Below are 19,652 nucleotides of genomic sequence, written 5' to 3' on the forward strand. Positions count from 1 at the left end.
AAACATTAAAATTATCGGTTCACCATCCAAGTGCTAGAAAAGCAATCAAATTTCTGCATGATTTAATTAAGTTCGATGTTCTGGATTTTAGTTAATACAACCTGCAACAGCTGCAACGGAACTATAATACACTAAAGGCGGGATATTACAAAGCTACTAGACATGTAGACATGAAATATTACCTGAAATTGAATTTAGACGACGACTGAACAATTACGAACATGACAGTATCAAAATAATAATAATGTTCATATAACATAAGACAATTATTTTATAATAGTAAAAATTTATACGAAAAATATTGAGGAGCTTATATCATTTACTGAGTTAAACAACTACTCAGTATAATATAAGCAACCACAAACAGTACCGCTGCACGTAAGAAGACGTAAACGTGTGCGGCGCACGTGCATTTCTGACTAGTCTTATTAAAAGGAAAAATTACATTCCATAAGGATACAAATATCACCAAATTGAAATATGCTCCATCTGCGCGTGAAACTCAAGATGTCCATTGTCATCTGGATTCCGTGGAAAAAGATTACACTAATAAATCGCAGCACACAAAATTCAGCCACCAAATCAGGACAGAAGTGAAATATAGTCTACATTACATTTGGATAGAGAAATAGGCAAAATACATCAGGAATTCTGACGCTAGCAAATCAGACAAGTTTGTTTATGTACAGTTGATTAACTACTAGGAAATCTGATATATTCAGCATCGAGTTCGACCCAAACGCCTGTTGATGGAACCCCAAGACTCGCCATTGCTCCACACTGGATAAAAAACATAACACAAAAGATGTCATTAGCTCGGTCTGGTCAGTAAGGTAATGTGAAAAAGGATAACTAGTGGTATCAACAAAAACAGCGTCCCTACATTTAGCAGGTTCCTCAATCCAAGGTCCATTCATAATATTCAGTATGCTGCATGCTTCGCTATAATCAAGGTCTGGCAGCAGTTTCGGTGTAAGCAAAAAGCACCTGTCAAGGCAACATAACTTCTTGTCAAACTAAAAACAGAGAAACATTGTTGATTACATATCAAATTTCCAAGTACATCACGGTGAAACTTTACTAGTCTCTACCTGTGCGAGATTGAGATAACCTCTAATTCAACCCACATTCCCTCGACATAGGAAAGAAACATTCATGTGGGATAGTCGAACTTCCAATAAATAAATAAATAAAAAGTAAGACCTTAATCAATATGATCTTACTGTGGTGTATTTGGTTGACTTGCAGCTGTCACCAACTGCTGAAACATCTTTCTCTCGTTGATAGGGTCCATTCCTAGAAAAACATCAAGCCTAAGTAAAAATAAGCAATTTTTTTTATTTTCTCGTAACATTGATCAAAATTCAAACAATTACCTTGATTAATCTCATCAACAACTCTAAATGGGCAATTCGTAAGATCTTGAAGAGAAACAAGGTACAGTATCGTAGAAACTGATCGCTCCTATAATATACAAAACAGGTCTGTAAGGACTAGGACAGTCGATTAAATTCAGTAATAGCAGAAAGAACAGAATATCAGCAATACCCCTCCAGATTGATGATGAGCACTGAGTATTTGGAGTTGGCCAGCTTGCCTAAAAACACAAAAGCAACCAGATTCAAGAAACGGGGAGAAAATAAGCTCGTTTTTTGCACTATCAGGAATATTTTTTGAGCCATGCCATGTTAGCTTGACATAGTAAGCAAAGAAAATTCAGAAAAAGAGATGCACAGAAACAAAGCAGACCTCAGAACCTTAAATAAAAGGAAAGTAAAACAAGTACTATTATGATTTGAAATGAGTTACCTGAACTTCACTTTAATAACTACACCATATGCACCAAAATCTATGTCATGCTCATCTGCAACGATTAGTAGACTTGTCAGCCTATAAGACAGTAATACTTTTGTTACCAGTAAATGGTTTCGATTTTATAAACTGATCGACTTGGATACCTAATGATACTTCTCCAGCAACAGCCATTTGTTGGAAGTTACGGCTAAATGTTTCATTGATCTGTGCCACAAGACTCCTCAGTGCCGGAAGCCAATTAGCCTGTAATAACCATAACAAGTTCTAAAAAAACACGTGTGTTTGGAAAGACTAATCTAGGATTAGAAGGGCCAGTATAAATTGTGTGGACTCTCAAACATCCAATCGCAGACATAACAGTTCTAGTTTTCACCTTTAAGTTATCTATTTCAGTTAGACGAGTCATCAATTCCTGTTCCTCTTCTTGAAGTGTTTTTGATAAGGATTGAATCTGAAAGTGCACAATAATTACTCAGAGAAAGAAACCCAAATAAGACAGCTGACTAAAAAAGTACATCCTCCGCCTTACCTTTTCCTGTCGTGCTTCATATTCCGCCAAGACATTTTTATTAAGAAGGCAAATGGAGCTAGCTTGCGCTAAATTATCCTGAATGGCAGCCTCAAGTTCCTCAATGGTAGTAGGCATCTGGCAGCAACAAACTGACCGGTGAGTAGATCTAGGAGAAACAGCTTTTCCTTAGCAAAGAATATTTAATGTTTTATAATAGATATTAAAATCATAGCAGCAATTTCTCAAATCTCTCAATGCCAAAAGATAAATTGAATGTTCTATAATAGATACTACAACCATAGCAGCAACTTCTCTAATCTCTCTATGCCAAAAGAATAATAATTGTTTCTTCTTTATTCTTACTTAAAAAGATCAAAACCTAAATAACTTTCAGACACTTTTGGATTCTACCAGTTTTCCTTGAAGAGCAAACTTACACTGTTAAATGTCGAAATTTGCTGGCGTCCAGCCCAAGAAGATTCACACTTTAATTTTTAAGGACAAAATGTTATATCCGAACACAAGGGAGCAGATAACAGAAATTAAACTGCAGCCTCAGGCTACCATGGACTGAAAACGCTCCCATAGCACTGGAACCTTCAGTTGTATTAAACGGGAAATATGTTCACGCACACCCATGATGGCAATCATGGCCCTAAGGAACACGGTGCAGAAAGAGATGAAAGATCTGGGTTAATTAAACCTAATATGACCTATTTTGTAGTAATACAACAACAATAATATTAACCCAATGCCTCAATGGCTTCCGCAAATTGTGGGGTAAGGGGGTGTAGGAAGTAGTAATATAGAAGGTTAATAACTGAGAGAATTGCTACATATAAAATAGGCATCTCCAGTTCAATGAACTGTAAAGAAGTGAATGTACATTTCATCCATCTCCCACTGAAGTTTTAGTATTAATCATATTAAAAGGCGATGGCCTTCCAGCCACCACTCATGATTTTATCATCGACACTATGAATAACAATTTGAACAAATGGCCACGGCAACGATAGTTTGATAGTTAAACAAACCTAAAATTTTTATGGATAAAAATATTTGAACAGAGCTAGCAGCAGAAGTTATAGATGAGACACAGACTTCAAAATCTGTTCCATTTACACGAGAATGTGGAGGAGAGAACATTGCACATGCAGACATACCTCACGAAAAGCGTGGAGGAGAGAACATTGCACATGCAGACATACCTCACGAAAAGCATTATGAATCTCTGGAGTGATTATCACGATAGATTCTGCATGAATCTTGGCATCTTGAAGCAGCTCCCTGCGGCGTTCAACTTCCTTGGTACCTAATTAGCAACTTAAAGAAGTCAACAACAACAACAACAACATAATCCCAAAATGATTTGGGGTCGGCTGACATGAATCATCCTTTAGAACCGTCCATGGGTGATCGCACGCCTCAAAATGCGAAAATATAGAAAAGGAAAAGTGAAAAACAAAAGGGGGTGAAACATAATACAAAAGCAAAGGTAAACTTATAGGTTTTAAAATCAAAACCCGGATTTCACTAATGGAAATACATGGGAAAATTGAATGAAATGATGACGTTATATTCACTTCTTCTAACCCTCTGTAACAGGGGCGGATCTTGAACAAATTTTCAAGGGGGCCACAATTTGAGAACAGAAAATCTTCGACAACAATTTCATATTTTTTTAACATTTATATTCAAATATAAGAATCGTTTAAAATTTTATGTATTTAAAAAAATGTTGTATTTTTATTTTTTAAAATTTATATAAAATTGGTTTTCAACGAGATACTAATGGCATCAATTTCGTTATATATGTTAAATTAGAATATGTTGTTACAATTCCACAAAAATGGAGAGAATATTAATGCAAGAAGATAGACAAATATTGCTATTAAATTCCCTACTTTTAGCTATACTATAGAATTATAAATTTGGATTAGAACGTATCTCACAAATATTACAATATATTAAATACTTAGTAAACTAAACCTAATATAGTCCAAGTTTAGAAATGTATCTACGACCTCCTAAGAAAATTATGCACTCAGCCAGTTGGACAGGGAGGGCCTGGCCCCGGCCTAAACAAACAGAGATCCACCTCTGCTCTGTAATACAAACAACTAATGGAAATACAGGGAAAAAGTTTCTAACCCTCTTTTTCAAAACTTCCAACTTTCTAAAAAAATCAAAAAAGGTACCTTCTGTAAATGCCCAACTCCAGAAGATTTAGAAAATACTCTATGAAAATGGACAACATTTCTCTTAGTTAAAGAGGTGGAAGAGATAGAAGGTGACATTTCTGAAAGGTGGGATTTAAAAGATGGAAAGGAAAAAAAAGTAATGAACCTTGATTTACCTTGCTAATCATTAAATTTCAGAGGGAAAATGTAAAATTGAAAAAGAAGAAAAAGCACAAGAATTTTAAGAGATTCAATTAAAGTAGTCCAAGGAAAGAAGGAAGAACTCGAAGAAGAGAGGTTGGGGAAAAGGGCAGGGGAATAAAAATAATGATTTGGGGAGAGATTTTGAATTTAACCGAAAAAGTTCTTTTTCTTTTCACCAGAATGTTGATTGGGTAGAGTTTTGGATTCAAATTATTATAGAAAGTAGGTGTTTTTTAGTCAGGTAGGAGTTTTGAGAAAGCGGGTTACAAAAGGTAAGAGCTGTCATTTCCATATGCTCCTCCTCTATCAACAGGAGAATCATTGGCAAAGCAATTTAACTAACAGACCGAAACAGCTAAAATTAAAGAAAGAACAAAGAAGACATAAAAAGGTAATCCCTCTTCCCCTACAAGAACTCAGGCGACTCAGGCTAAGTCCATACTTTTCCATAAGTGATAGTTATAACTTCGAAGCAATCACAAAAGATTAAATATTAACCTATATTAAAGTCCTCTATCTTTATATGGTTGAAAGCTATCATTTCTCAAGATCGAAATTAAAACAAAGACTGAAAGCAGAGATCAATATTAGCTTTGAGCAAATTTTAATCAGCAATATAGCACTCCTAAGTCCTCCATTAACAAGCACATTATATAAAAGCGGGTTCAATAAGAAATCACGGTCCTAAATTCTAAGTTTTTACAACATATATAGATTTTTCTTTCAATCTAAGGGATGTCAGTTAGCCAAATCATTTAAATCGGTTGTACATGTCAAGGGCCACTTCTGTGAAATTATAAGCAAATAACAGTTGAAGTGTTTTTCCTGGTCATTAAAAATCAGCTAACACGTAGCATTCCATAAATGATAGAAAGATATTAAATTGGGCAAGGCATGGAAAAGATATCAAACATGAAAATCTATCACAGGCAATCCAGGAGCAAAGGCTGACAATAGTAGCTTACATTGCTGCAACTGCATGGTTGCTTGCATTGCCAATCTTTCTTGCTCCTTCACTTCTACTTCAGACTCTCGAATCTTAAGAATTTGCGATTGAATATATTAGGAGTCTAGAGGCGTCCATATCAAATCAACAGAAAGTGGATGAATTTATCATAACTGTGCATGTAATTCAAGAAGCCAAATTGTTAAAATATCGTCTTAGGATCACAATTAGCATGGTGCTCCCAAGGGAAAAAAAAAAAAAGGCAGCCCGGTGCACGATGGCGTCCCCGTTAGGCGAGGGTCCGGGGAAGGGTCCCACACAAGGGTGTAATAGGGGCAAGCCTTCCCTTGCCATTTTGGCAAGAGGGTACTCACAAGAAAATAACCCAAAAAACATTTGGTTGCCTATTCCTACTGATCCTAAAACCTAGGTAGCTGATTCCAAAAGGGACAGTTGCCGGACTTGAATTAGGGACACTATAAGGAGGGATATTGCAGGTTTGGGAAAAGGTTGTTGAGAGATTCTGATGCTTGAGGCGAATAGAAACTGTTTCAATCAAGACCAAAGATGAGCATCGTGGTCTGGTGGTCTGCAGATGACAGCATAATAGACAGTTCCACCATGCCACAATACTTTCTGACATCATCTCCACCATTACAAGATGTTGGGTATAAGGTTTTGCTGTTGTTGATCATCATGAACATAAAAAATTAGTTTGAGAAGCAAGATTTTTAGTTTGGAAAACAAGACCATAAAAGCGAATCAACATAGCAAGTGTTCAGAACTTCTAGCCATAAGCTTACAGCCCATCACCCTAGGGGCACAGGGCAGAAATTTTTCTCCAAGTCAATTTTCACAATCCTAACTAATAAAAAGAGTTACCATAATCTGTTGTAATGAAGTTTACTATTACCCTTATTTCCTGACAACATAATGTTTAAGAGAGGCAGCTGAGAATGATATTATCTGGAGAGCTAAAAAATGTGGTATTGTGGTCATGCAAAGGTACATGTAAATCATCAAAAGACCCCTCAAATTTATTATTTCGTCTCCCATGCTCTTCCTGGCAGATGATGACCAATATGTGATAAGCTTCACTAAAAAAGATCAATAATAACTGAATAAGTACCTTCACATCAATTTCAATAACAGACAGGTATTTCTCAACATGACTCCATTTGTCCATAAGAGCTTCCATGAGCACATCCTGCAAAAGGGCAGTTTGAGTCAGATTTACCATAAAAATATCTTACAGCAAGAACATCAATAGACCTGCAAAAGTCAGAAAACATAGCACAACCTTCATCTCAATTGCATTTCTAAGCCGCTGAACATTAAGATTTGCAGCTTGATCAGTAAGGCTAGCCATCTGACCATCGATATCACCCTCCTCTTCAAAGGATTTCAATCTAGCCATCTTTTGATCTAAAACATAGTAGAACACAGTAACACACAACACTGTCAAGCACAAGTACATGAGCAGAACACGAAAAAAAAGCAGATCGTACGGAAAAGGGATGCCTACTGATGTGGTTTTCCAAATCTTTTCGCTTTCTCTTCTCATGTTGCACTCTACTGACGATTTCCTCCTGCATTATTCAGCATCAACACAACACTTCAAAATATTCTGAGGAATAAATTTAGATACTTTCCGAAATTCACGATCCAAGAGTACCCGCTGTTTGCGATACTTCGCAGCTTCATTTTCAATCTGGCTAAGATCAAACTGAAGTGATTTGCAATTTCCGTCAAGTTCATTGATTGTCTGTTCAAGCTCATGTTTCTTTGACCTTAGACTGTCAATTTCTGAATTATCTGAACCTGCAAGCACCACAGATCATGTTAGTCAAAACTATGTCATTATGGCATACTGGAAAGAAGAAACAGAAGCACACTCGAATAGAACGTACTGCAAGAAAGAAGTCTGGATCTAGAAACAGGTTCCACACTAGCAGATACATGATGACCATATCTAGATCTAGACCAGTTATAGTGGTTAGATGGAGTCCAAAAATCATATATTCCCAGCTTTTCAACCTCATCTGCCCTCTTGTCGGTTTCCTCCGTGCCGATGAACTATGAAATTTTTGGAATGTCAACAAATTGACTAGTATGCTCTTTAAATGAAATACAATAATAAGAACGATAAATATCATAATTTCTCAGCATCTACATGTGAAATACAAAATTCAGAATACTCAATTAGGAGGGGAGTCCGCATACAGAATGATCAAGTCCACATTGACTAATCAGAACCTCCTTGACAGCAGCAGGAGCATCAAAGACTTCGTCAAGACGAGCATTTATCCCAAGCTCACACATCTGCAAATTAAAACAAAAATAAGAAAAAATAGACAGAGACCATAGGCATCTCAAACAGAGAAAAAACATGGTCCCCAAAGTGTATACCTCCTCGGAAATCTGCGTGGAGCCTTTATGATAATGTTCTCCACTCGGCGCATAGTTCAGAATTGGGACGTCAAATGATTTCATGTTTCTCACCAAAAAGTCCCGGTCCTCAGGATCTTGAGTGATAAAAGCCTTGACATTTCCAACCAAGGCAAGGTTAGATGGACTATCTAGTATACTACACCTTTAAAACAGATACAATTATGCAAATGAGCCCAGCAAATTAATTAAAAACTAAAATCAACATACATATGGCCTTGCTTAACAGTTTCAATATACAATCTAAACGTATGAATAGTAGGGCTTGATAATTTACCTAACACCCTCCACAGTCCACCCCCACCCACTTTCAGATTTACATCAGTGAGGAAATTGATAAATTTCCAACCACGTGCATACAAAAGATGCATATATGAAATAAGTATGAGATAGTGCTCAAATGAGCAAGGAAACTTAGCACTGTCAACAAACTAAGAGCATGTACACAAATAGTCTATCAATCATTTACTAACATTTACCAAGAGACGTCAACTTATAGAACCTCTTCACCAGTAAGAGCAGCACAAAAGTACTTTAGCAAGGGAAATGTGAAAAGAGATAAAAACAATCAGAGAAGCCTACCTTCCAAATGTAAAGTGGAACATGACCTTCTAAGTAGCCAGCATGAGATTGATCCTTCACAGCAACCTAAAAAATTGCACAGTGCAGCAGGAAACTAATCATCTCAATTTACTTTAAATGTCAGAAGTAATAGAGTTTTCACTGAACTCGAAAATAAATTCAATTCAATAAACAACATAGCTTTTATGCACCTAATTAAACAAAACAACATAACAGAATTATATGGATGGTGACAACAAAAGCTGCCAACAGTTAAATCATAAGACAATCAATACCTGAATATTCACATCAAACATTAGAGAATATCATGTAGGTGAGTAGGTCACTGTTAAAACGATCAAGATACTGAAAATTACAGAAGAAGTTGATAATGTCATAATACCTCCAGCAAAACAGGTCCATAAACCTCTCTTTTAAACTCCTTACGATGTTCACAGCACCATCTGTAAGCATCAACTATCTTATCTGCCCCAGTTTTTTTCAACTCAGACAGGAGCTGATGCTTCCTATTTTGCATCTCTTTTAATCTGCAAATATTGCCCAATTTTTCAACAAGTAATAGAGAATATCATTAAGACGTGACACCTAAGTACTGCTTAATTGAGAATGAAAATATAATAACAATTACAAAAAAAAAGAAAAAAAAAAACAGTCTACGAGTACCTGTTGGACACATGTTCCAGCTTACTTCTGTTTTGAGATAAAATTTTAACTTTTTCCATTCTTTGCTGCCCGATTTGTCTCGCATTGCCTTCAAGTTCTACAATTTCTTCCCCTAACCGTTCCTAAAATACATCCAATCAAAATACTAAAAAAACTACACACATAATTCAGTGAGCCTTATATCATATAATAAAAAGAAAAAGGGGGAGTGTTAATAGTCCTAAATTTTCATCTGATTACTCCACTAACAGCTTTGTTGCAATGGTTGAGACTTAAACTGGAAGAAAAATTAACTAATTAAAAAATATAAGGATACAGGTAACATACAAGCTCTTCTCTTGGGGGTTCATAGGGTGGCAAGTTTGCCAATTCATGCTCAGAAGTAGCAAGATCCTCCCTAGCTTTTAAAATCCGTTGTCGACGAGATTCTCCTTGCCTCTTTAATTCTTCCATTTCTTTGTATTTCCCAGTAACTTTAACAGCCTATAAATGCACATCCGAAGAGAGTGCAAGAAAGATGATAATAAGTTATACAAGTAATAAACAAGGCTTGATAGGGAAAAAGAAAAAGAAAAAGAAAAAGAAAAAGAAAAAGAAAAAAAAGACAACAGTAGTTAACTAACCAACTGATTTTCAGTGTCCTGAAGTTCTCTTCGCCTCCGCGCATTATTAATTAATTTGCTGTTTACAGCTTTGCACTTTGAGTCCCGAAGTGCCTTTTCTTTTTTCTGCTTCCTGAAATTGATTAACTGAAGCATTAGAAGGAAAATGGAAGGTGCCGGGGGAAAAGAATTATAATCTTACATTACAAGCCCTCATTTAAAATCAATACAGCAGCACTAATACTAATGAAATACTTCCAACATGACAATGCTGGCACTGTGACTCTTATACATCCACGTATCCCACTATATATCAAGTCAAAGAGTTCATAATGAAGATCGCCGCAGGGCAGAAAAATTCCACTTAACTAAAGAAAACATACTAAAGCAAAACCTAAGGAGCAATAATAACCGCCTTAAAAAAATACACTTCTTGTAAGGAGATCGCCATTTCACTGAGTTATTTTGGACATATCTCAGTATTATCTCCGCAATTCCTCCGCAAAGGAGAAGAATGCATGTTACAGAACAAGTATTAGTGATGATTACAGCTTCATCCAAAAAAACTCTAATGAAAACATGATATAGCAGTCTTCCAATAGATTCTTACGAACTAGAAATATTGATGGATATATATCACATAACTAAAGCTTCAAAGGAACAAGTGTGCACACTTTATTTCTATGATCTGCAAAACGCTGTGGATCATAATAGCATAAATGTGCTGAGCACAGTTTTGTAACTTATAGCCAAGAATACATACTCAATAGGTTCTTGAAGATCGCTCAATATCTTGGCCGCTACATCGAATTTTGTCTTAGCATCAGCCTCTTGCTTCTTAGCTTCCAAGTAATCAGCTTTCCTCAAATCATACTTTAACCAAGGTAATTTCTTCTTCATTAAATCAACCTGCAAGTAATTAAAAAAAAACAAGGCATATGTCACTGAGGCCATGGCTTGTATACCCAGTCTGCAGCATAAGTTAGAAGATAAGAACCTGAGCTAAAAGATCCTCTCTCTCACGAACGCGCTCAACTTCCCATTCCTGTTCAGCATGTTGATCCTTAAGCTGATTTAATGTTCCTTTCTTGGAGTCAACAGTCTGGACCAGATTAATAACACGTGAAAACAAGAGATAAAACTGACGATCATGTATAAAACAGAACAAAATGAAAGAAGATAAAATAAAACATTAGAGCAGTATCTCACTCTTTGAAGTGTCCCCAACTGACTGCTCTTTTCTATAAGATCCTTATGTTGCTTTGGCAGTTGAGGATCACCAATAGCATTTTCTGTTGCACGTAGCAGGTCAATAGGACTTAGCTTAGCAAACTCGCACACTTTGTCTTGTGGTAGAAACTGCAGGATTCTCCCCAGCCACCCGTGGAAAAAAAAAATAAACAGAAGCTCACATCAAAAACACGAATGAGATGAAAAACGGTAAAGTGAAATAACTAACAGTGAAACACAAAATATCAGTGAAGGAAGACCAGCACAATAGCATCTTATGAAAGTTCCTGCTTATCGTCACATAGACTAGAGACAAAACGTAATAGACTACCACTTTCTAACACCACCTACCTGGCCATGGGTAAAACAATTCATTGACAGGGGCTGTCTTGTGCATGAGTCACGCTAACAAGAAATTTTCAGCTTCTTTTTTTTTTTTTTTTTATGAAAGAAAAGAACAATTCATTAATAGAACGTCATACGACACTTACAAAGGATAGGTATAATCGAAAACAAATCTAATGGAAACCAAAGAAAAAAAATTTCTTATAAACTAGGGATCTCAAAACAGCATCTGACAATTCGGCTCGTCCTATTATCGCCATCTTCATGTAGCTTTTGAGGGGATACTTCGTTTGATTTATGAGATAAAAATTTACCTCTAACTGGTTCCAAAGATCGTTGACAAATCACTTATACCCTTTGAAAGAACACGATACGAACCATCAATGAACTACTCTTGACTATATTACTACTCTTGACTATATTACTGATGACACTAAACCCACAAATAAATTGAAAAAACCCGAAATAAGGGATAGAAAAACGATTCTCACCAAAAGGGAGACTTTTATTGAATAGAAGATAAATCTACATACTATTAATTGAAATATGAAATAATTTTGGGGCTTACCATCGATTGAAAATCAAAGGAAGCCCTGCGTATAATTGACGGAGGCTAGGGTCTTAGAGAAGTTTTTTAGAGAGAGAGAGAGGGAGAGGAGAAAGAAAGGTAAAGATTTCACAAAACTAGAAATTTTCAGCTTCTAGATCAATGTTTAAGGCATAGTTACCGAATTCGCTCGGTGCCCTGCGAATCGTGAATTACTAAAAGCGAATTATATCATGTTGCTTACTAAAAATACATATAACACACATTTTATAGGAGCGAATCGCGAATTGGTAAGGACGTATTCATAGCGAATTCGGTAACCATGGTTTAAGGTCATGACTAGCATTTCAATTATAATTAGATAGAACGTTCAAGGGCTTTAAAACCAAAAGAAAAAAAAAAGTTGGCTACTAACTCATGAGTGATGAGAACTTTGAAAAGTACAAGGAGGCTAGACGAGCCGCTAAAAAGGCAGTGCGTGAAGCGAGGGCAAAAGTTAACCAAGAAGTGCATGCCAGGTTGAATACGAGAGAAGGAGAGAAGGATATCTATAAACTGGCTCGCATAAGAGACCGAAAGACGAGGGATATTGGGAGAGTTAGGTGTGTGAAAGATATGGACGACAAGGTTGTGGTTCAGGATAACGAAATAAAGGCTAGATGGAGTTCTTACTTTGATACTTTATTCAATGGACATCAGGAGCAAGGTTTTGGGGATGTAGAAGTAACACCAAGCATGGTTAATTGGGAATTTGTGCGTAGAATACAAAAGAGTGAAGTTAGAAAGGCGTTAAGGATGATGGGTCAAAGAAAGCAGAGGGGCCGGATGGTATAACCATAGAAGTTTGGAGGTGCTTCCGGGAGAAAGGAATCGAATGGGTAACCATGCTCTTCAACAAGATTTGGAGGAGCAACAAGATGTCATGGAGGAGAAGTACTCTTGTCCCTTTGTACAAGAACAAAGGTGATGTTCAAGAGTGTTCCAATTATCGGGGAATTAAACTTATGAGCCACTAGGTAGCACCAAAACGGACACGACACGTGACACGGCATCCCATGAAATTTAGGACACGGGACACGTTATTTAAATTTAATAAAATATATATTTTGTAGTTATATATGTGTGATTTTATTTTTGAAAAAGTATTTGATATTAAATTTAAATAAATGAAGGTAAAATTTGACGTTAAATATAACTTATTTTCATTTCTAAAACCAAAAACCAACATATAATCAATCTATTTCGACATCTCATTACTTGTCTAAAGAACATCATTTGCCCACCAAATTCAACCATATAATAATTCACGTCATTTACCTTAAATTCAACTTTCCGTTTGAAGGTGTGTCCAAATACCATGGACACGGCTCAAAATACCATGGACACGCGTCGGACACGTGCCCAAATAAAAGATGAAAGGTGTCCGACACGTTTTGACGTGTGTCCGACGAGTGTCGTGTTCGACACGGGAACACCGATTAGGAGGAGTGTCCGTGCAAGATAGATGAGCCATACGATGAAGTTATGGGAGCGGATAATCGAGCAAAGGCTTAGGAAATGTGTAGACATCTCGGATAACCAATTTGGATTTATGCCTGGGAGATCAACTATGGATGCGATTTTTATCATGAGACAATTGATGGAGCACCATCAAGACAAGAAGAAAGACTTGCATATGGTTTTTATTGACTTGGAAAAGACATATAATAGGGTACCGAGAGAAGTACTTTGGTAGGTTTTGGCGAGAAAGGGTGTGTCTCGAAAATATATTACCTCATAAAGGACATGTATGAGGGGGCTAGTGCAAGTGTTCGCACTAATGTTGGGAGAACGGAAGAATTTCCCATTACCATCGGGGCGCATAAGGTTCCGCACTTAATCCTTTTCTCTTTGCTATAGTTATGGATAAGTTGACGAGGGATATTCAGGACGACATCCCTTGGTGTATGTTGTTTGCTGATGATATTGTGTTGATTGATGAGACGAAAGAGGGGGTGTAGAGAAAGTTGGAATTGTGGAGGCATACTTTAGAGACTCGTGGGTTTAGGCTGAGCAGGAGTAAGACTGAGTATTTGAGGTGTCAGTTCACTAACGTGGCGGGGTCGAGATCGACAGAGGCGGAGAGTATTATTTTCGATGGGAATGTTGTTGAGGGGTCAGATTTCTTTAGATAGAATCTATTATTCAAAAAGATGGGGAGTTAGACGGAGATGTGGCTCACATAATTAAAGCGGGATGGTTGAAATGGAAGAGCGCTTTAGGGTTTTTATGCGATAAAGATATGCCCCAAAGATTAAAGGGAAAATTTTATCGCACGGCAATTAGGCTTGCCTTACTTTACGGCTCGAGTGTTGGGCCGTGAAACATTGTCACATTCAAAAAAAGATGAGTGTGGCGGAGATGCGTAAGTTGAGGTGGATATGCGGCCATACAAGGAAAGATTGATTTAGGAATGAGGTGATTAGGGAAAAGGTAAAAGTGGCGCCAGTAGAGGACAAGATGATGGAAAATCGACTCAGATGGTTTAGCCATGTGAGAAGGAGACCTATGGACGCACCAGTTAAGAGGCTGGAGATTGGAGAATAGAAAAGATCCTTAGGGGTAGAGAGAGACCGAGACACACATGGTTGAGAGTGATAGAGCACGATATGAGATTTCTGGGGGGAGAGTATGGTGACGGAGAGGGCACAATGGAGGGAAAGGATACATGTGGATTTTTAGTATTTGCTGTTATTTGACATATTTAGTGTTTTTATTTAATTTTTAAAAGAATTTATTTGTTCTTCTCTCCTTTATTACACCTTTTTACCGACCACTTTCTTATATATTTTACTTGGTTTACTTTTAAGATATTTCGGATCCTTAACTTCTACTTCGATTTTCAAAATCCTTTTAATCTTTATTCTCGATTTAAATTTTAAGTTTTTTATAAAAGAAATCCGGAATTCGATTTTAAAACCTATAAGTTTATCTTGACTTTGTATTATGTTTCGCTCTTCCTTTTGTTTTTCATTTTTCCCTTTTCTATTTTTTTCGCATTTTGGGATTAAGGCTCTGATGTTGTTGTTGTTGTTGTTGTTCTTGTTTGAGGTGTGCGTTCACTCATGGACGGTTCTAAAGGATGATTCATGTCAGCCGACCCCAAATCATTTTGGGATTAAGGCTCTGATGTTGTTGTTGTTGTTGTTGTTGGCTACTAACTCATGAAATGTCATCTAGTTGCTGGTTGGAGTTTCTAAGTTGCATTCCTGTGAAGGATATGGCCAGCAGATGCAGGAAGAATTTCTGAGGTGAACGAGTGTTTAGAGTTTAGACACCAATAACTTATTATCTTGAGTGTTTAGATACCAATAAGCATACAAACTTGTTATCATGAGCAATAATTTTTCAGTCCAAAACAAACGTACCTGTGTTAAATTATTGACTTGAATATTGAATCTTTGAACAACTTCAACCACGTCTTTCTTTGTTGACATTTTTCCTATAACAAACAAAAAAATGTATCAGAGTTCAGATTTCAGAACCAGTAAGATAAAAACTGACGGGAGGCGAAACATATCTCTATGCTTTATACAGAGCGAATATAAATAAAGATGATATGACGATAATTGGTTCTTCCCAAATGTATACCAAATATGTACTTGAATATACAGAAGTACTTCTTGGCCTTCTAAAACTATACCAAGTACGAAACCTCATGGTTTTAATCAAATCTAAAACAAGAAAATTAAAAATACAGAAAGAGAGAGGGGGAACTAATGTCACAAAATGATTCTTTTCATGCTAAGAGTAACCCCTGCGCCACCTTAGTGGCAGTCCCATCACAAGTTAAATCAGAAAAAAAAAATCCCAAATGCTAAACAATGCCTTAGTTGCACTCAGCTAAAACGCTGAGAAGGCAGGCCAACAACCTGGGTGTTAGGGGAAGATTGCTTTATTAAGGAAAGGTTGAGGGATTACAAAGGAGAGCTTTTACAAGGATTTCGACAATACTTTTGTGTGTTTCTGTATACACTATGTAGACTCAGCTCTCTAAAGTATTGTCTATGTTCCAAGCTTAACACCACCCCTTTCAGATTAAACGGCCTATATGGTACGAGAATTTACATAACAATCATTGACAATCATTATAAAACAATCTAAACCGGTTATAGAAGCTTGTGTGTGCAACATATTGCGAGAAACACTCAAACCTTACCATAGGTAAAAACACAAGTAAACAAAGAAACTAGCTTGAAAGCATACCATTTAATAACCACTCTGACTTGTTGCTCGTATCAATTTTACGAGTGATGCTAATTTGATCATCACTAGTATCACCTCTCAATGTAATCTTAACATACCCTGAATCCTCACCTCGTTTCACAAAAGCACCAATACTTCCCGCTCTTCCAAGTATCTACAACAACAACAAAACCTTAATCCTAAAATGATTTGGGGTCGCCAAAACGAGACCACGCGGCCAATGTAAATTATACAAACCTGAGGATCACCGCCAAGACCAAGAGCGATAGAGCAAACGATAGAGCTCTTGCCTGACCCATTAGGACCAATCACAAGATTTAATCGCGAACCCGGTTTGCATTTCAAGTGATTAAATGTCATAAAATTGTGAAGCTCTATCTCAATTATATTTCCAGGCAAATAATCATCTTCCCCTCTGTACATCACCAAATTTCATAAAATCCAAACGTGAATTATGCTCGAATTAAAAATCTCAAATAACTCAAATTACAGCAAAGATACAAAATTTCGAAATTAATCAAACCCTAAAAATAGAAGAGAGGAAGAAATTGGTGCAAACCTGTTGATTTTGGGGCGTTTTGCGCGTCTTTCCGCCATGGGTAAGGGTGATTACTTGATTATCGTCGTCTAATTGGATTGAAAATGAAATGGGTGAAACCCTAATTGACGAGAAGCATGGAAATTGGGGAAAAATTAATAAGGGTTTATGAAAATTGTGAAATACGAGAGGGAGATATGTGAAGGCCGCCACTTATAGTACTGCAACTAGATTTATTGCCAGGCCACTTATAATATTCTGTCTCATGAATCAATCTCGTCAAGTTATAAATTAACCACTACAAATAAGATAAAGAAACTGAATTGAATGAATCTGAGATAAATAAAGATGAAGTAAGAGTTAATTTGTGAATAGATGAACTGAAATGAACTTAATTGAATGAAGCTGAGCAGAATAGAACTGGAATGAGCTAAAAATTAGGCAGAAAGAACAGGCCCTGCTGAACTGAGATAAACTTGCCCGGTTCTTTATGGCTTAATTTCAGCTCATTTTAGTTCAATGTGACTCTGTTTAATTCAGTATAGTTTCATTTATTTTAATTCAGTTCAATTCAACTTATCTCTACACAATCTAAGCTGAACTGAAATGAGCTGAAATTAAGTCGAAAAAAGAAGAGTCTTATATTACCTTGAAAAACGATGATAATACTTACGACGTATTAACTTAATCAAACACATCACACTTCAAGTATCATTAACAAAACGATGATAATGCTTACGGGGTATATGTTTTTTAATTATATCAAACGATGATAACCCTTTTGGCGTCTGAAACTTCAAACTTCAGTATGTTTTTTAATTATATCATAAACTGTTTGTTGTTTGTTGTGTATATGAAGTTATTACACAAATTCTTGTTTGTGACGGCACATATCCGTCACTCTTGAGTGACGGATACCATTTTACCTCACAAAGTACCCACTTTTTCTCTCTCTGCAACACTATTCATGTGGTCCCCTTTCTCCACTAACCCATTTTGTTACCATTTTATCTCACAAAATATCCACCACAAATGGTAACCCGTCACAAGGGAGACCAATTGAGTTATTAACTACTCTATAATATATGAAATAAACTCTACAGAGTGTATTCTTACAGACATGTATAGAATACAATTGTACATCATAATCATATAGTAGATCTAATGAGATGACACTAATATTTTACCTTAAATCTTTTTTATAGTGTCTTGTAATTTAAAAATTCATCTTTATTCAATTCTACGTATTTACCACACATTTAAATTGCAAAAGCCAAAAAAAAAATCTAAATACAATAATTGTGTTACTTAATTTCAAAGAATATATTTTTAATCTTTAATTTTCTTATGTGCCATGTCGTATTGGATGATATATGAATATCGCTCACAAATGTAAATAATTGACTGTGACAAAGAGAATAAAATATATGTAATTTATAATAATTATTATTACTTTGAATATGATTTTTTTTTTTTTTGAGGAAAACACCCCGAAAGGTATTAATATATTAAAGATAAATCATACGCCACCGCAGAGTTCGCAACAGGAGGTAACAAATTCGACCACACAGTTTTACCAACTACCCTAGGAAAAATATGAGTTAAAGCATGAGCTACCGAGTTATTAATACGACCCGTATGCGACCAAATTACAGAATGAAAACTATTAGAAAGCGATAAAATGTCTTCAATAAGTAATAAAAACAGACTCCTCCCGTTACGTTGTGCTTGCAGCGCTTCAATCACCTGAATGCAGTCATTTTCCACCACAACATCTCGATGGCCACGAATCTGTACGTCTTGCAGACCATCATATACTGCAGCCGCTTCAGCAAACCGAGGATCCCACTCCGCGCTTCGCACTATCGTCATGCCCCATAACACCTCCCCTCTTACATCCCGACAAACCACTCCCGTGCTAACCCCTTCCCCTTCCCCTTCCCCTTCCTTGACCCCCGCATCCACATTAATCTTGACATAGCCATTCATCGCCGGCTTCCACCCGTCATTCCCCCTCTCCTCCGTCCTCACTTTCCTCCTACTCGGACAGCCTTGTCCACCCTCACCCCCGGTTTCCAATTCCGAAAGAATGTCCCTAACACGGCTCGCAATTCTATCCGGTTCTATCATAGCCCCGTCAAACGCTACCTTGTTCCTATGCTCCCAGATCGCCCAACATCCTACCATGTACTTCTCCACCTCCCGCGCATCTCCAGCCCGCCAAATCCCCTCCACCCAGTCACGAACCTCGCCCACCCCATCCATCATATCCCCCTCCTCGGCCCCATCCAGATTGAGAGAACTCCACACCCACTTTGCCACACTGCAATCTCTGAACAAGTGTAAAGATGATTCGGAACTAGAGGTACAGAAATAACAAGAAGAAGACTCACCTCTTACTCGAGCTGCTATGTTGTCCAAGGTTGCCAGAGCTCCGCTACACAGCTGCCAGAAGAAAAGCTTGATGCGAGGCCAAACCCGAACTTTCCATAGCCGATTCCATAACCATATTTCTCTCTCCCAGTTCGACGGACCACCCATATCATTTAAATCCCCTACCAAGCAAGCATATGCCGTTTTGACAGTATACTCCCCGTCTCTATCAAGGCTCCAGTACCACTCATCCCTCGGCAGGTTCGGGCTAGTGCGGATATTTAAGATTCGGGTCGCTTCAAAAGGCAGGAACATACACTCCACAATCTCCTTATCCCATCCCCTCCCTTGCGGCTTTAGAAGGTCAGCAACAGTCATAGCTTCGTTCTCCGGTCCACACGGCGAAATCACCTTACCACTCTC

At 37.1% G+C, this 19,652-nt stretch overlaps 1 protein-coding gene across 1 annotated transcript; it reads right to left on the reverse strand.

The window, feature by feature from the left end:
* Positions 1 to 465: 465 nt before the first annotated feature.
* LOC141634472 (structural maintenance of chromosomes protein 5-like) lies at positions 466 to 17,242 on the reverse strand. Its single transcript, XM_074446632.1, has 30 exons — positions 16,878 to 17,242; positions 16,556 to 16,733; positions 16,319 to 16,472; positions 15,481 to 15,554; positions 11,161 to 11,310; positions 10,949 to 11,053; positions 10,715 to 10,860; positions 9,973 to 10,084; positions 9,677 to 9,832; positions 9,350 to 9,471; positions 9,069 to 9,213; positions 8,687 to 8,752; positions 8,066 to 8,197; positions 7,880 to 7,978; positions 7,567 to 7,732; positions 7,332 to 7,477; positions 7,182 to 7,245; positions 6,957 to 7,081; positions 6,786 to 6,863; positions 5,676 to 5,748; positions 3,535 to 3,638; positions 2,345 to 2,461; positions 2,189 to 2,266; positions 1,959 to 2,058; positions 1,810 to 1,864; positions 1,549 to 1,597; positions 1,377 to 1,464; positions 1,224 to 1,296; positions 884 to 987; positions 466 to 780 (listed from the first exon to the last, which is right to left on the reverse strand). Exons 1-30 carry the CDS (start codon positions 16,913 to 16,915, stop codon positions 719 to 721), a joined length of 3,159 nt encoding a protein of 1,052 aa, XP_074302733.1. The 5' UTR covers positions 16,916 to 17,242; the 3' UTR covers positions 466 to 718.
* Positions 17,243 to 19,652: the final 2,410 nt, after the last annotated feature.

The sequence above is a fragment of the Silene latifolia genome, chromosome Y (genome assembly GCF_048544455.1).
Source record: "Silene latifolia isolate original U9 population chromosome Y, ASM4854445v1, whole genome shotgun sequence".
In the NCBI taxonomy this organism is placed as follows: domain Eukaryota; kingdom Viridiplantae; phylum Streptophyta; class Magnoliopsida; order Caryophyllales; family Caryophyllaceae; genus Silene; species Silene latifolia.

Bases quoted from the DNA above. Each gene is read 5' to 3' on its own strand.
- LOC141634472 (XM_074446632.1), bottom strand. From the start codon at position 16,915: ATGGCGGAAAGACGCGCAAAACGCCCCAAAATCAACAG. The intron at 9,472-9,676 runs GTATGTTACCTG...GATGTATTTTAG, and splicing joins AACCCCCAAGAGAAGAGCTT to GAACGGTTAGGGGAAGAAAT. The intron at 9,214-9,349 runs GTACTCGTAGAC...CAATATTTGCAG, and splicing joins CTGGAACATGTGTCCAACAG to ATTAAAAGAGATGCAAAATA.